Source organism: Tursiops truncatus, chromosome 14, assembly GCF_011762595.2.
Source record: "Tursiops truncatus isolate mTurTru1 chromosome 14, mTurTru1.mat.Y, whole genome shotgun sequence".
Taxonomy (NCBI): Eukaryota; Metazoa; Chordata; class Mammalia; order Artiodactyla; family Delphinidae; genus Tursiops; species Tursiops truncatus.
In genome coordinates this window covers 30,653,921-30,669,717 of record NC_047047.1, presented here as the reverse complement: position 1 = coordinate 30,669,717, position 15,797 = coordinate 30,653,921, and the positions used below count along the sequence as shown (strand labels likewise).

Here is a 15,797-nt window from a genome sequence, read left to right as displayed (position 1 = left end):
AATCTAGTAGACTTAAAAATGAAACAGTCTTTTCTAGCAAATATGAATGTTAGATGTTGGATGGGTAGCATATTGAGCTCGATTTTTTGACATTAAGAGGTTATCCAAGTGTTGCAGGAGTACACAATCCACTGCTCTTGTCTGTGAAGCTCTGAAGTGTTACTGCAGGATGGTAGGCTGGCAGAATGTGCCAGATGCCATTTTATAAACGCTCACTTTGAAAGGAGACGTAATCATTCTGTAGGCCAAATATATATATATATTTGATCATTTATTTGCTTCTCTTTTTACTCTATCAATGTAAATTTAAGAATTAGTAAAAATTATACTTGGAAGCCTAAATTTTAGTCCTGCCAAGGTTGAGTCTTGGTCCTGCTGGAGGCCACCTATACAGTCTTGGACACTGCATTTAACTCTCTGAAGCTCAAGTTTTTCTCTTTTGAAAAATGAGGGATCTGGACTACAGTTAATTTCAACTTGAAAATTCTATTAAATAATTAACTTGAGAAATGTGAGAAGTAAAATTAATTTGAGATTTTTAATAACAGTATGTGTAGAACACATCAAGAATGGATATTCTGGAGAGGGGCACTGGACTCAGAAAAAACTAAAAGTATGTCACATCTTATTTTACATAATCCTATGCTTACCTTTGTGACAGTGATGAAATCGGGTCCAAAGAAGACACTTTTTACTCCTTCAATCCTAAATAACTGCCTGTGAAAAAATTTTAAAAAAGAGATAATAAAATGTTTTATTATGGAAAAGTCTACAACAGAAGTCCCCAACCTTTTTGGCACCAGGGACCAGTTTCGTGGAAGTCAATTTTTCCACGGACGGGGGGAAGGGGGTGGGAGATGGTTCCAGCAGTAATGCGAGTGATGGTGGGGAAGGTTCAGTTGGTAATGTGAGTGATGGGAAGCGATGGGGAACGGCAAATGAAGCTTCCCTCGGTTGCCCACAGCTCACCTCCTGCTGTGCGGCCTGGTTCCTAACAGGCTGCGGACCCGGGGTTGGGAACCCCTGGTCTACAATATACATAAAAGTAGAGAGAAACGTAAAAGAACCTCCACACAGTCATCACCAGTTTTAACAATTAGCATATCATGGCCAATCTTGTTTCATCCTCTTACCCTACAATCCAGCGATCCCACTCCTAGTTATTTACCCAAGAGAAATGAAAATGGATGCTCCATAAAGACTTGCACGTGAATCACTTCTTTTTTGCGGTACGCGGGCCTCTCACTGTTGTGGCCTCTCCCGTTGCGGAGCACAGGCTCCGGATGCGCAGGCTCAGCGGCCATGGCTCACGGGCCCAGCCGCTCCGCGGCATGTGGGATCTTCCCGGGCCGGGGCATGAACCCGTGTCGCCTGCATCGGCAGGCGGACTCTCAACCACTGCACCACCAGGGAAGCCCTGAATCTCTTTTTTTAAATTTATTTATTTACTTTTGCCGCTTCGGGTCTTCGGTGCTGCACGCAGGTCCTCTAGAGTTGCAGTGAGCGGGGGCCACTCTTCACCACGGAGCTCAGGTTTCTCATTGCAGTGGCCTCTCCTGCCACGGAGCACGGGCTCTAGGCACGCGGGTTTCAGCACTTGTGGCATGCGGGCTCAGTAGTTGTGGCTCACAAGCGCTAGAGCGCAGGCTCAGTAGTTGTGGCACACAGCTTAGTTGCACCGCGGCATGTGGGATCTTCCCAGACCCGAACCCGTGCCTCCTGCACTGGCAGGCGGATTCCTGACCATGCACCACGAGGGAAGCCCTGCACATGAATCTTTATAGCAGCTTTATTTACAATACCAAAACCAAAAAAATCTGGAAATGTCCATCTACTGAGGAATGACTGAACAAACTGGGAATACCCATACAATGTAGTATTACTTGGCAATAAAGAGAAATGAACTATAGATCCACACAAGGACAAGAATGACTCTCAAAATCATTATACTAAATGAAAGAAGCCAAACACAAAAGACTATCTGGTTCCATTCATATGAAACTCTAGAAAAGGCAAAACTGTAGTGGTGTAAAGAATATCAATAGCTGCCAGAGTGACAGATGTGTTAACTAACCTTTCTATGTAATCATTTCACAATGTATATGTATATCAAATCATCATGTTGTATACCTTAAACTTAAACAATGCTTTATGTCAATTACATCTCACAGAAGCTGGAAAAAACGTTTTTTAATAAAAATTTAAAAATTAAAAGTCATTGCCATAAAAAGAAAGTTAGCAGGGTGTGGAGGTGAAGCAAGAAGAGACTGAAAGCAAAGGGAAATGAGGGATCTTTTACAGTGATAAAAATGCTTTATATTTTTATTTTCTTGGTGGTTACACAATTATATATACTTATCAAAACTCACTTAAAATTGGTGAATTTTATTGCACGTAAATTATACTTCAGTAAAGCTAATTTTTTAGAATCCTGTGAGAGAATGAGGGGCAGATTATAATTTGAAAGGCCTTCAAGGAATTTTGAATTACAGCTTCCTTCCCCAGTCACTGACATATGTACCACACCTAGCAGACTCTCTAAAGCAGTTTCTTTTTTCCCAACCTTAGCAACAAAAGCTGACATACTCCAAAGAAGGTTACAGTTTCCTTTTCTTTGTCTACCAGTGCCAAGAATGCTATCAAAATTACGGCTTTGAAATTATTTAGGAATTTGTCTGAAACTACGTCATCTAAGTCCTTTACACAACCACTTCGTGTGAAATTTGCAAGTGGCCACAAGATTTTTGGCTGCAGCTTATGATCCACAAACCAAAGCACAGACCTTTAAGTAGGACCCTTGATTAGCACTATCAGCAAAGCTTTTTTTTTTTCCCAAATGAAAGGACTGTGCAAAGGAATACACCTGATCTATGGTCCATATCATGGAGACTGCTTTAGGAAAGAGTTCACAGGTTCTGTCCCTAAAAGAAAGAAAAAGCGGAAACAGGAGTTTCAAACATTAGTAGACATGCTTTGTTATTTAGGTTACTCTCCTTGGGACAATTTCAACTTGTCAATGTCCAAAATAAAATATGAAAACACTATCCCAAATGTAGTCTAACTTTGTTCAGAGTACAAAGACTATTACCTCTCTTAGGCTGGACACTAGGACTCTGTTAAAGTTCGACTGACTTTTTTAAGCATTGCATCATATCCAACATGACTAACTGAAAGGTCAGGTTCTTCTATCCCATAATTGTGCTATTCATTTAAAAAATTTAAACACACGGCTTAATATTTATTTCTGTTGGACTTTTATCTTATTTGCTTTAAGCCTAATAAAACTTTCAAAAATGTCTCTGAATTTTGCTATCCAACAGATAAGCAAATCCTCTCATCTGAAAAACTGATAATTATATCTTTATTAATGTTGCTGATTTTAAAAAAGTCCTGAATAAACATGCCAACTACAGGGATTCAGAGCCCTTTTACATGTCCCCGAAGACAGGTTTACCCTCTGCTTACATTTCTTTGTCTTGTCTACAAGGACAGGAAGAAACATGTCAAATGCCTCCCTGAAGTAAGATACATCACTCTTTATTCATTCATTCAACTAGTATTTGAATACTTGCTGAGTAGCAGACACTGTACTAAGCACTAGGGATACAACAACAAGCAGAACAGACTGGTTTCCATCCTCATGAAGCTTACGTTCTACCTTACAGTAAAAACATCCTCTGCTAAACAACAAAAACAAGGCTGACTGAAGATAATAAATTCTGTAAACCAGAGAAATGGGGATTTTTGCCAACTGAACATCTGACAGAAATAATCTCCAACTAATCTGTAACTGAATCAGTTTGGGCTTTTTTATTTTTACATTTTTTAAAATACAAAATATGTGAGCTTGTACATGATGTAAACATTTCAAACTATACATAGAGAGTGAAAATGCCTCTTGACCACCCTCCCCAAATCCACTGTTATCAGTTTTGTGTACATTCTTCCAGACCTCTTTATCAGTGCATTTTTGTTGCTTTGTGTTTTTTGTTTTCATACACATAATAATCATAATGTATTCATTGTTCTGCAACTTGCTTTCTTCAATAACAAATATGTCTTAGAGGTCATTCAGTAAATATGAGTCCGTCTCATCCTTTTTATTGTTTTATTGTCTGTCCATGCAGACTATGGACGAACAAAGTTTATCTAACTCTTCCTACCGATGAATATTTAGGTTGTTTCTAACTTATTACCATTACCAACAAGGCTACAATGAACATACTTGCACACTCCTTATGTATATATGTGGCTGTTCTCTAAGGTAGTGTTTTTCAAAACCACCAGTGAGTCGTAAAATCAATTATATAGTGACCAGGATTTTATCTAATAAAATAGAACAGAACAAAATAATATAAAAAGCACAAGAAAGGAAATGTAAGACTGCTTTAGGGACTTCCCTGGTGGCACAGTGGTTAAGAATCCGCCTGCCAATGCAGGAACACAGGTTTGATCCCTGGTCCGGGAAGATCCCACATGCTGTGGAGCAACTAAGCCAGTGTGCTACAACTACTGAGCCTGCGTTCTAGAGTCCGCAAGCCACAACTACTGAGCCCGCGTGCCACAACTACTGAAGCCTGCGCGCCTAGAGCCCGTGCTCTGCAATAAGAGAAGCCACCACAATAAGAAGCCTGTGCACCGCAACAAAGAGTAGCCCCACTCGCCGTAACTAGCGAAAGCCCGCGTGCAGCAACGAAGACCCAATGCAGACAAAAACAAATAAATAAAAAATAAATTTATAGGGCTTCCCTGGTGGCACAGTGGTTGAGAGTCCGCCTGCCGATGCAGGGGACACGGGTTCGTGCCCCGGAGCAGCTGGGCCCGTGAGCCATGGTCGCTGAGCCTGCGTGTCCGGAGCCTGTGCTCCGCAACAGGAGAGGCCACAACAGTGAGAGGCCCATGTATCGCTAAAAAAGATATATAATAAATAAATAAATAAATTTATTAAAAAAAGAATGTTTTATACCTTATAAAGGCGAAAATTGCCCCATCAAACACTTGTTTCATACCTATATATACATACGTATATGTACATATTTAGGTATATCTGTGTATGTATATGTGTGTATGTATATAGCGAGTCATAATATAAGATGTTTAATAGCTGATTCACTTCGTTATAAAGCAGAAACTAACACACCATTGTAAAGCAATTATACTCCAATAGAGATGTTAAAAAAAAGTTTATTACTGTGGCTTGTATTAAAAAGTATAAAAAACAAATGCTCTAAGATATATTCCAAGAAGTGGTATGTTTAGGTCGAAGGAAATGTGCATATTTATTAATTAGAAACTTTAAAAACGATTCCTGAGATAAGCATATTCCTGGTTCCCCTAAATGAGACACATTAAATGGCTGTATGTATACAGAAATAGTTATCTAAGTTTTATTTTCCCAATATCCTTGGCAATCAGTATCAGTCTTAGGTTACCAAAAATTTCAGTTGATGTGATTGACCTAACATTTCTTATTATAAATAACTTCTCTAGCTATCAGTTAAAAAGGGGTTTTATAATTTTATTGTTTGTGCTTTATCATTAGACATACATTTAACATGTCTTTAGTGAATTTAAAAGCTGCCACCACTGAATGTAAATTGGTGCAGCCACTGTGGAAAACAGTATGGAGGTTCCTTAAAAAACTAAAAATAGAGCTATCATATGATCCAACAATCCCACTCCTGGGTATATATCCAGAAAAAATGAAAACTCTAATTCCAAAAGATACACACACCCCAGTATTCACAGCAGCACTATTTACAATAGCCAAGTAATGGAAATAACCCAAGTGCCCATCAACAGACAACTGACTTAAGAAGATGTGGTAACATGTACAATGGAATACTACTTAGTCATTAAAAAGAATGAAATAATGCCATTTACAGCAACACGGATGGACCTAGAGAATATTATACTTAATGAAGTAAGTCAAACAGAGAAAGACAAATACTGTATGATATCACTTATATGTGGAAACTAAAAAATAATGCAAATAAATCTATATACAAAACAGAAGCAGACTCAAAGACACAGAAAACAAACTTACGGTTACCAAAGGGGAAAGAGAGGGAGGGACAAATTAGGAGTATGGGATTAACAGATAAGGACTACCTAAAATAGATAAGCAACAAGGATCTACTACATAGCACAGGGAATTATATTCCGTATCTTTTAATAACTATAATAGAATATAATCTGGAAAGAAAAATAACTGAATCACTTTGCCATCCACCTCAAGCTAACACAATATTGTAAATCAACTATACTTCAATAAAAAATAAATAAAAATAAAAACTGTCACCACTCACTAGTTTATTAAAAAATCATGCCACATCTGATAACTATTATCATTTATAGTTCTGAGAGGAATATTTTAGAAACTATTCCATTTTGAAACATCTAGAAATCCAGCTATCCTTGAGAATAAAATGATCATGTTATTATTGTTTTCTAAAAACAGGGTTTTAAAGATTTAGAATGGATATCTGCCTCATTTTTTTTTTTTGCCACATGGCACGTGGGATCTTAGTTCCCCAACCAGGGCTCGAACCCATACCTCCTGCATTGGAAGCGTGGTGTTTTAACCACTGGACCACCAGGTAAGTCCTGCCATATTATCATTTTGATAGATTTTTTAAAAGGAAAAATATAAATTCTTATTTAGTCATGCTGCAGATCTCTTAAGTACATCCCTTTTCAGGAGAAGGGTTTCCTAATATCAACTCTTATTTTTCTTTCTCTCTCACCTGAAAAGAAAATAATCTCTATACTGAAAAGATGCAATGCACATAAAAGTAAAATAGCTAAAAAAGGCTACCTTAACCCCCGAAGTCAGTTATTTATGTTTCTTGGTAAAAGCAAATTAAAAATAGTACTATACCTAGCCAGAGGGGAGCGAAATGCTGTAGCTGATGTGGGAAAATCCATGGTCCTTGTCTCAAGAACTGGTTTTCCTGGAATAAACTTTAAACTGTTGGGATTTGGGGTATCTTGTGTTTGAATAAACATGTATCTCACTAAAAGAGAAAAAAGAAAGAATGTTATTCTAGAAAAAAAATGTTAACAAGTTTATGGACTATGAAGTGCTCATTTTCAGAGAACCAAAAGAAATACAGAAAATTAGAAAAAAAGAATATAAAGCTTTATTGCCCAAGCTTACAGAATAAGAATTGTTAAGCAACAAATTTATCAAAATATTTAGGATAACTTCACTGAATTTTATATTAATACTGATTATTTAGATAGTTTTGTTACTCAACAGATTCTAGCAATATCCTACACGTAAGTAGGAAGGCATATCATAATTCAGGAGTCTTAGATGGATTCTATTTGGTAACTCAATACCAAATTAGCTATAATAATAAATCATCATCACTTTCCAAAGTGCTAACATTTTTTAAAATAAATATATTTATAATAACAACAAATGATATTTATTTTATGCTTACTTATTACAGAGACAGGGCTGAGTGCTTTATATATATTTAAGCCTTTAACAATCCTATGAAGAATGTATTATTGTTCCCATTTTACAAACGAAGAAACTGAGGCTTAGAGATAAGTAACTTGTTAAGTCACTAAGAGTTAAGTAACTTGTCCAAAGGTATAGAATTAGTGACATTATAAATTATCATGTAGGTAGGAATCTATGTGAATTACTTTCTAGAATATTTTAAAACTATCATTAGAGGGCTTCCCTGGTGGCGCAGTGGTTGAGAGTCCACCTGCCGACGCAGGGGACACGGGTTTGTGCCCCGGAGCAGCTGGGCCCGTGAGCCATGGCCGCTAAGCCTGCGCATCCGGAGCCTGTGCTCCGCAACGGGAGAGGCCACAACAGTGAGAGGCCCGCGTACCGCAAAAAAATAAATAAATAAAATTTTAAAAGAAAATTATCTTTAGAGATTCTTTTCTTCTCTGTTCCTTCTAGGGCCATGATCAGATTGAGAATAAAAGAATCTTTAATTTCCTACCTTGCTATTATGATAACAGCTCATAGGACAAAAAGATAATACTGAGGTTTTAACAGTTTAAAACTATTAAACAGGCTCTGGTTACTTATTATGAAAATAAACCTTCTGACTTAAAAAAAACAAACAAATAGCACCACTCAATTCTCTTCTTAGAGCAGTATATGGAAATAAGTTAATTTATTGAGTAATTATCATGTGCTGGGCATGGTGCTAAGCACTTTATGTGAATTATATCATTTAATCCTTACATCCTGCCAAGGAGGCACTGTTTTTATCCTAATTTATAAATGAGGAAACTAAAGCTCAAAGTCACTCGGCTAGTTAAGTGACAGAGTCAGGATTCAAGCCTGGCCAATTTTCCAGCACTGACTTGTTTAACCACTGTGCATACTACCACTCCGTAAGTATTAGTGCCAAGCATAAAAGAAAAATATACTTAAGATCAGTCTTTCTATCCTATCATAACCCTCATATCACATATCTTAAGAAAGAGTAAAATATCAAAAAACAACAGTTTTATTTTAAATTAGAAAGAGATTAAATTTGGCAAAACATATGGTTGGTATAAAAATGCTTTTCTTAACTGTTAAAAGAGAAGAGTCTAATTTGACAGCTGAGATTGTTTATGCACCTCGCCATGCAGTTCCAGCTAACTGATATTGAGTCATTTCCTTGGTAAAGTAGAAATTGAAACTAAACTCCCATACGTTTTGCTTAAGTCACTGTCCTGTAAAGATATTAGTTGGTGACTTGGTGACCAGGCAAATCCTAAAAAAGAAAAAAATGAAAAATGATAACCTCAGTGTTGAAGTACTTGATTTAAAATATTTATACTTCCAGCCAATAAATTCCTCTGACAATCTGCACTACAAGGGAACAATTTTTCAGATGGAACATTATATAAAGTGCTGCCGCCACTTTCTGTAAATTTACAGAAAACAAGGTTCTTTTAACCCTGGCTCTGACCAATCATCTCTGTGGCCTTTCTTAATAATTTACTGGTAACCAAAATCTCTGCACATATTAGACACTCCACCAATATTTGAAGAATTAAATCTGGCTTTATTCTACTCAGTCCATTTGTGTAAAACTATACATGCAGAAAGAAAAATTTTTAGAAACACTTGAAGAACTATAAATGTAAAAAATTATTTAAGTGAGTATAATCTACATATGTCTGAAATAGAAAATATGATAATATATGATATCACTACATAAATTTTAACAATGAACAAAGGTACTTCAAAAAAAGTAATCTGACTAGGTATTAACAAAATCATTCCAGTCATAGCCTAAACTGGGTTAAATTAGGTATTTCAAAAATGACTCTCAGATCCATCATCCAGAAAGATCCTCTGAAAGTGTCATAACGGTTACAACAGGAGAGAAAGGCTCTTGTAAAATAATCTTTCCTATTATGCTTGGTATAATAGGTAACAGATAAAAAGGTAGGCGTAAGCTCCCCCTCAAATATAAATTAATGGTGCTTGAAGTCAATATCAAAGACTAAAATCAGTAGGTTTCCAATTTGAAAAGCCTAGATGACCACATAATTCAGTTCTACAAAATTTAAAAGTCTAATTAAAGTAGATTAAGATGCTGAGTTGCTCAATATTTATGCCTAAATTCTTCTGTGACTCAAGGAGACAGGAACTGGCACTCCTGTTCTTGCCCCAGGATACAGAAGAGGTAAGGTCTCTACCCTGATCCAACTCATGGCATTAGCCAGAGTTAGCCACCTTCCAGAGTAGCATGGCCACAAGGAGGAGTTCAAGGTAGTGATGGAAATGGAGATGGGCCAAGAGCTGAATCCCAATTCTTACAGCTCCATAAGCACATATAGGTAGGCATTCACAGACAGACAGACACACATACACACACCCTCCCCGACAAGGTTCCCTAACCACGTGACAGTGGTCATATTGCAAAAATTTTCAAATCCTATCTTCATACTTAATTCCAATATTAAAGAAAATAAAAGCATGTAACATCAACAAGACTGTCAACAAAACCATATTGATTAATGTTGTCAAAAAAAGAAAAACTACATTCAAAGTACTATGTCCTAAGGCCTGGGTGAAAGCTAGAAACTTACTGATTTTAGAGGTATTCTTATCAAAATAAGGAGGGCAATAGCTTAAAATACATATGATTCTTTGAAACACAAACCCATTTGTAACTTCTTTCTATATTTTTGTTTCAGAAATCATTTATTGAGCAACTCTTATGTTCCAGAAGATGTGTTACACAAGAAACTGAGATTTCATATAAGTACTGGACACTGTATTCAGGATTCTTGAAATTTAAGGTCAAATGATATGTGTAAGCAAATAATTATAGCAAAGTGTAATTTATGGCAGAAAAAAAATGTTATATTCTTTTTATAGGCATCTGAATAGAAAATTTACAAATTCTCATTGTTCATGACCCACAAAATTTCATTCAGGCAGTTTGCTCTAAAAGAGATGAAATTTTACCTGTGTTACATAAGGTTGCAGGGAGTGGGAAAAGTGGTCTCTGGACAAACTGATGCAGAGGCTGTTTCTTAATGGTATATGGATTCATCATATGACAGAATCTACATTTAAAAACAAATAAAAATGACATTTTAAGAGATAATCTCTTAAGCTCAAGTTTCTACTTCTCATATATAAAAGAACCATAATGAAAATAATAACAAAGATGAATTTTCATTTTCCATCCACAACATTATTTCCACTCCCTCACACAAGCAACATCTACAAATAATTTAAAAACAAGAGCTCAAGGGGAGATTTACAGCCTTTATAACTGAGTGTATATAGAATATACAATACCCGGTGTAAAGAAACAGAAATGCATCTACATTAGCGATTTATAACCTGGAGTTCCAGACTCTTAGGTATGCATGAAGGAGGCAAAGAGCTACAAACTGTTTTTCCCATTTTAGATTTAAAAACAACTAAGTGATAGAGTCACATGGTTCAAAATTCAAAGGGAAGAAAAGTAAATACAGTGAAAAGTCTTCCTCCTTTTCTGTCTCTACCACCATGTTTCCATGGAAAGAGACAACCTATGCTATTTGTTTTGAAAGGCATTTCAATACCTCCAAAAGTCTAATCGAAAATATACTATTCTCCACCAAACTACTAAAGAAGTCAACAGTCTATACGTGCTTTCTGACTGGAAACATATTGATGCTGCTTTGTAATAACTTTGGTTATTTTACTCTGAATATAATCAGAATGAAATAACCAAAGTTACAAAACTTCCGAAGTGTTGACTGGCTTTTTTTTTTTTTTTTTCATGGATTTGGCTAATTAAAAACAAAGGGAGAAGGGAAAACCAAATACTACTAGAAAAGTAAACAAAAGGAGATGTTACTAGTGAAAAATTTTAGAAATCTGACGCAAGTTACATGAAAATGCAGTTTACTTTAAAATACTATTGCCATGCATTCCAATTTTCATTTCACAGGAGTCACTGAGGAATTTTAAGCATATTTATGATCACTTTTTGTTTTTTACGTTCCTCTGATTATTTTCAACCTGCAAACTCATAAAGAGGAGGGACTGTCTTCATTGCTGTCCCCAGCCACTAGCATGATGACCTACCTCAGTTCTTCATTTCTAAAATGAAGTTAATATTCACCGCTAACTCATAAAGACTGGGGCAAACACGGATCCAGATAATCCTCGTAAAGTGCTTACAGCAGTGCTAGGCCATGTAGCATGTGTTCAATAAATGTTAGCTACCGCTATTATTAGTATGCGACAGGTGCCCAACAATGATTCATTAAATGGAATTCAGGTTTGGGGTGAAAGCATTTTTATCTATAGCACACTGCCTAAATCTTGGATACCTTGCAATATGGAAGTACACCGAGGACGGAACTACACCTGGAATACGGAAATTTCCTTTCAGCCCACAGAAAAGGCAGAATGGAGATGGGTTTTTGTATATTCTGACGGAGGTGGGTTTACAGTAATAAAATAGTAAAGGTGAGTTACATTATTCCAGGAAGACAGCTACTCAAAAATAAGAGAGGGAGACAGGAGGTGACTAACAAAAAATCCTTCTGCAAACCTAATTATTTTAGGAAACGCATTTCAACTTCAACAGCATCATTAGCACTAAAACCCCTAACAAACACTCAGGAGGTCAACCCTTGTTAGGCCCTCTTCTCCTTTTGTTCCATAAGAGAAACCAGGGTACAACAATCTACTGAACGTCCTCAGTGCCTTTCACCTAACCAGTGTTAACAGATGTCCCTGGGAAGCCAAACGCAAAGACAGGGCAAATGGAAAGAGGAAAGACGAGGGAACGGAGTGGGTTTGGTGGGTGGGGCGCGGAAATCTGGAGTTCCAGCACTTAGATGCTGTGTGACTTCAGATAGGTCACGTTCCCCTTCTAGGTAGGCCTCACTAAGAAAATGAGTGACATTCTGACGTTCTGATTTCGTGTTTAAAAGGCAGAGCGAATGCACGGGGTGGAGGGGCTGGAGGGGCCCCGATTTAAAAACAGCTCCTCTGTGGGGTCCCTACAGCCGGCCTCTGAGAGTCTCCCCACCACAGGGACTCAGGCACCGGGTCTCGGAGCCTGGGACAAGGCCGGCAGGGCCCGCCAGAACCGGGTCGCAGAGCTGCCTCACCGAGAGCTGCCCACCTCAGGGTTTAAACCCCCAACTTCGGCGATGGGGGTGGACCCAAAGGCAAGGTCAGGGGCACTTCTCCCCACCTCGTGTAAGAGAGGGCGGGCGCGGAGGCGACCGCTCTGCTGGCTAAGCCCAGCGGTACCGCTATATGCAGCCCCGGGCTCACCACTTACCGCCTCCGCAGCCCAGCGGCAGCCGCCGCAGCTCCCCGGCCCAGGAGGGCCGCCGCCGCCATCTTGGTCCGAGTGCGCAGGTGTGGGATAGGCCGCTCCACTCCCCCACAGCCTTCGCAGCGGCGCTCAAGCCCCGCGCAGGCGCAGGCCGGCCGGGATCTGGCAAGGCACCGTGGATAGCGCACCCTACCGGCCGCGCGCGGCTCTGCTGCGGATGAGCGGGGCGGGCTTGCGTCGGCTGTTGGAAATCATTACCTACCTACTTCCCGAGGCTGGGAAAGGGGGAAAAAAGAAATCCTTGCGAAGCTTGCGCAGGCGTGGTCAAGCAAGCACGAGGGACTCCGCACGCATGCGCGGAACAGTACATTGCTTTTCCCACTTAGATAGATGCTGCGTTTGCACAGCCTGATCCTGCGGAACATCCTAGACCCGCCTATTGCCTCTGGTAGGAACCCGCTTGCCATTCAGGCCCAGTTCAGTGACTGTCTCAAAAGATGCCCTGAAGCATACCCTGGGAAGGTTCTCGCCTTTCTCCAGCGAGCTGCCTGCTCTTCTCCCATGGGGCCCCTGTGGAACTGGGTTAGGCTGGGTTTGTGGACTCGGTCATGTTGGACCAACAAGCACAGAGAACTCACCTCGTGTGGAGCTGCCTTTTGCTGTATAAGCATGAGTATTGAGTGATTTCCAGAGCAAAGTACAAAAGTTCGTTAACTATTCTCCAGGATCTTACTGGGGTAAAAAGCTTTCTCTAGGACAGCTGTTCTCAAAATGTGGACTGAGGGCAGCAACCGCATGGGAACACGTGGGAAGTGCAAATTATCACACAGCACGTTAGACCTACTGAATCACAATCTCTGGAGCTGGGGTCCAGTAATCTGCTTGAACAAACCCTCCAGGTGATTCTGATGCAGGCTAACGTTTGAGAAGCACTGTTCTAGAAGATATGGGCAGAGGACTGGTTTCTGTAAGGGAAACAACACACCTGTTGTCGGACAAGTTGAGACCACATGGAAGGGGAGGCCTCTAAGGGGGTGGGCGGGGCTTCAGGCTGTGGCTGCTCTGGGGCTGGACACGTGAGCCTCCTCTGAGTGCATCTTACATTCTCAAGGCTGCGGCGTGTTGGCTTCTGTCTTTGCTGACCCATTCTAGACCTCAGTGTCATCCACGGCTTTCCCCTTTACTCTCTTCTAGACCTTGAATCAAGTGTGCAATGTGGCTCTTCCACCCAAGAACATACCCCAGTTAGGAACCATCTTGCTGTCTTCAACTTCTCCCTCTCTTATCTGTTCCTTCCCATAAGAAAAATCCTGCCTTGCCCCAAACCACCTTAAAACCACCACTTTTTCTTCCCCCAGCAAAGTCGAATGGCATAAAAGAGTTGTCTACACTTTTAGCCTCTAGTTTTTCACCTCCCACTCTTCAAACCACTGAAAGCAGCCTTCTGTGTCCCACTGGTGTGGGGAGCGGAGCTGATCTAGTCAAGACCACCCACATCATCCATGTTGCTGAACCTGAAGGATCCTTCTTGGGTTTTACCTTTCTTGACCTCTGGAACGTGGAATGCTAAGGGTCTCTCCCTCCCTTTCGTAATCTGATTCCTTGGCTTCCCTGGCACCACAACTGCCAATTTTTCCTATTATTTTTCTGGTTACTCCTTCTCCTTTCTCCTTTGCAGAATTTCATCTGCCCGCCGCTTAAGTGTTGGTGCTTTGGGGGACCTCATTCCAGGTAGTACTCTTACGATTTGTGTGTGTGTGTGTGTGAGATTAATTGACAAACTTCAATTAATTGACAAACTTCAGGGAGTTATGCCAATTAGCATTTCAGTCAGCCACCAAAATATGTTTCTCTCCCTTGCAAAAACTGGATTAAAAAAATTTGGGAGGGGGTCTTCCCTGGTGGTGCAGTGGTTAAGAATCCGCCTGCCAAGGCAGGGGACACGGGTTCGAGCCCTGGTCCAGGAAGATCCACATGCTGCGGAGCAACTAAGCCCGTGCGCCACAAGTAGTGAAGCCTGTGCGCTATAATTACTGAAGCCTGCACTCCTAGAGCCCGTGCTCCGCAACAAGAGAAGCCACCGCAATGAGAAGACTGCGCACCACAACGAAGAGTAGGCCCCGCTCGCCGCAACTAGAGAAAGCCTGCGCACAGCAACGAAGACCCAACGCGGCGAAAATAAATAAATAAAATAATTCTTTTTTTGCCAATTATTGGTCATTTACATTAAGTGGAAAACAAAACTGGTTAGAAACAGCACCTACAGTATGATCGCATTTACGTAAAATAGTTTGTGTCTCTGAGTATGTGCTTGTATGTGTGAGCATAAAGTGTCTGGAAGGCTGACTGCCAGCCTCCTTTCTCTTTCCCCTCCTCTGGCTGTTTTCAGTTCCTTAAATATGCTGAATTATTTCCCACCTAAGGGCCTTTGTATAAATTGTTCCCCCTTCAGGGAACAGTGCAGAAAGCCACAGGCAACCCCAGGCAAGGAAAAGGACCACTGCTTCATGATCCCAAGCCCCTTCCTTGCAGGAGGCAGGTGTAGAAAGAGGAGAAGAATGGTCTTTGAGCCTAACCAAGGGAAAGGAAGAAAGCTCTAAGGCAGATACAAGATGGAAGTTTGAAAGACTTGGCTAGATTTTTTAATACTTGACAGTAAGATAGAAAATAAGATAGTTTTTAAAGATGAAAGTAACCAGAAAGCAATGGGATTTGCTGAATTTCAATCAAGGAGTGAGGCAGGAAGAACAAAAAGATGACATTTAAGCCCTTTTTCTGATTGTATCTTACTGAACTCATTCTGTTCAAAATACTGGTTGTATATATATATTTTTAACCATTCCCTTTACTAGCTACTCCAAAGATATCCAGTTCCTCCTCATTCTTAGCAGATATGACTTCACAGAGAAAAAGATAGAGGCCTTGGTGGTAGCAGTGGTGGCAACTGACTCTCTAAACTATTAAAGCCTTGCACAAGCTCACATACTTATCTCTTTCTGCTGAAGGCATCCAGAATATTCCACT

General features: G+C 39.8%; 1 protein-coding gene across 8 annotated transcripts in view; it reads right to left on the bottom strand.

Moving 5' to 3' along the window:
- The window catches only part of NFU1 (NFU1 iron-sulfur cluster scaffold), a 28,027-nt gene extending 14,973 nt beyond the window's left edge, over nt 1-13,054 (bottom strand). Inside the window, exons 1-4 of one of the 8 annotated variants that reach the window (XR_012325664.1) lie at nt 12,777-13,054; nt 10,448-10,548; nt 6,881-7,016; nt 651-717 (exon numbers count right to left, since the gene is read on the bottom strand). Coding sequence is in view for 6 of the 8 variants with exons in the window: in XM_004330792.4 (XP_004330840.2) it covers nt 651-717; nt 6,881-7,016; nt 10,448-10,548; nt 12,777-12,838 (366 nt within the window). In the remaining 2 variants the exon portion in view is untranslated. Of the gene's footprint in view, nt 1-650; nt 718-6,880; nt 7,017-8,554; nt 8,739-10,447; nt 10,549-12,600 lie in introns of those variants that run through there. The other 7 variants (XM_004330792.4, XM_019943202.3, XM_073791289.1 and 4 more) reach the window with 7 other exon arrangements.
- Between the last annotated feature and the right edge of the window lie 2,743 nt (nt 13,055-15,797).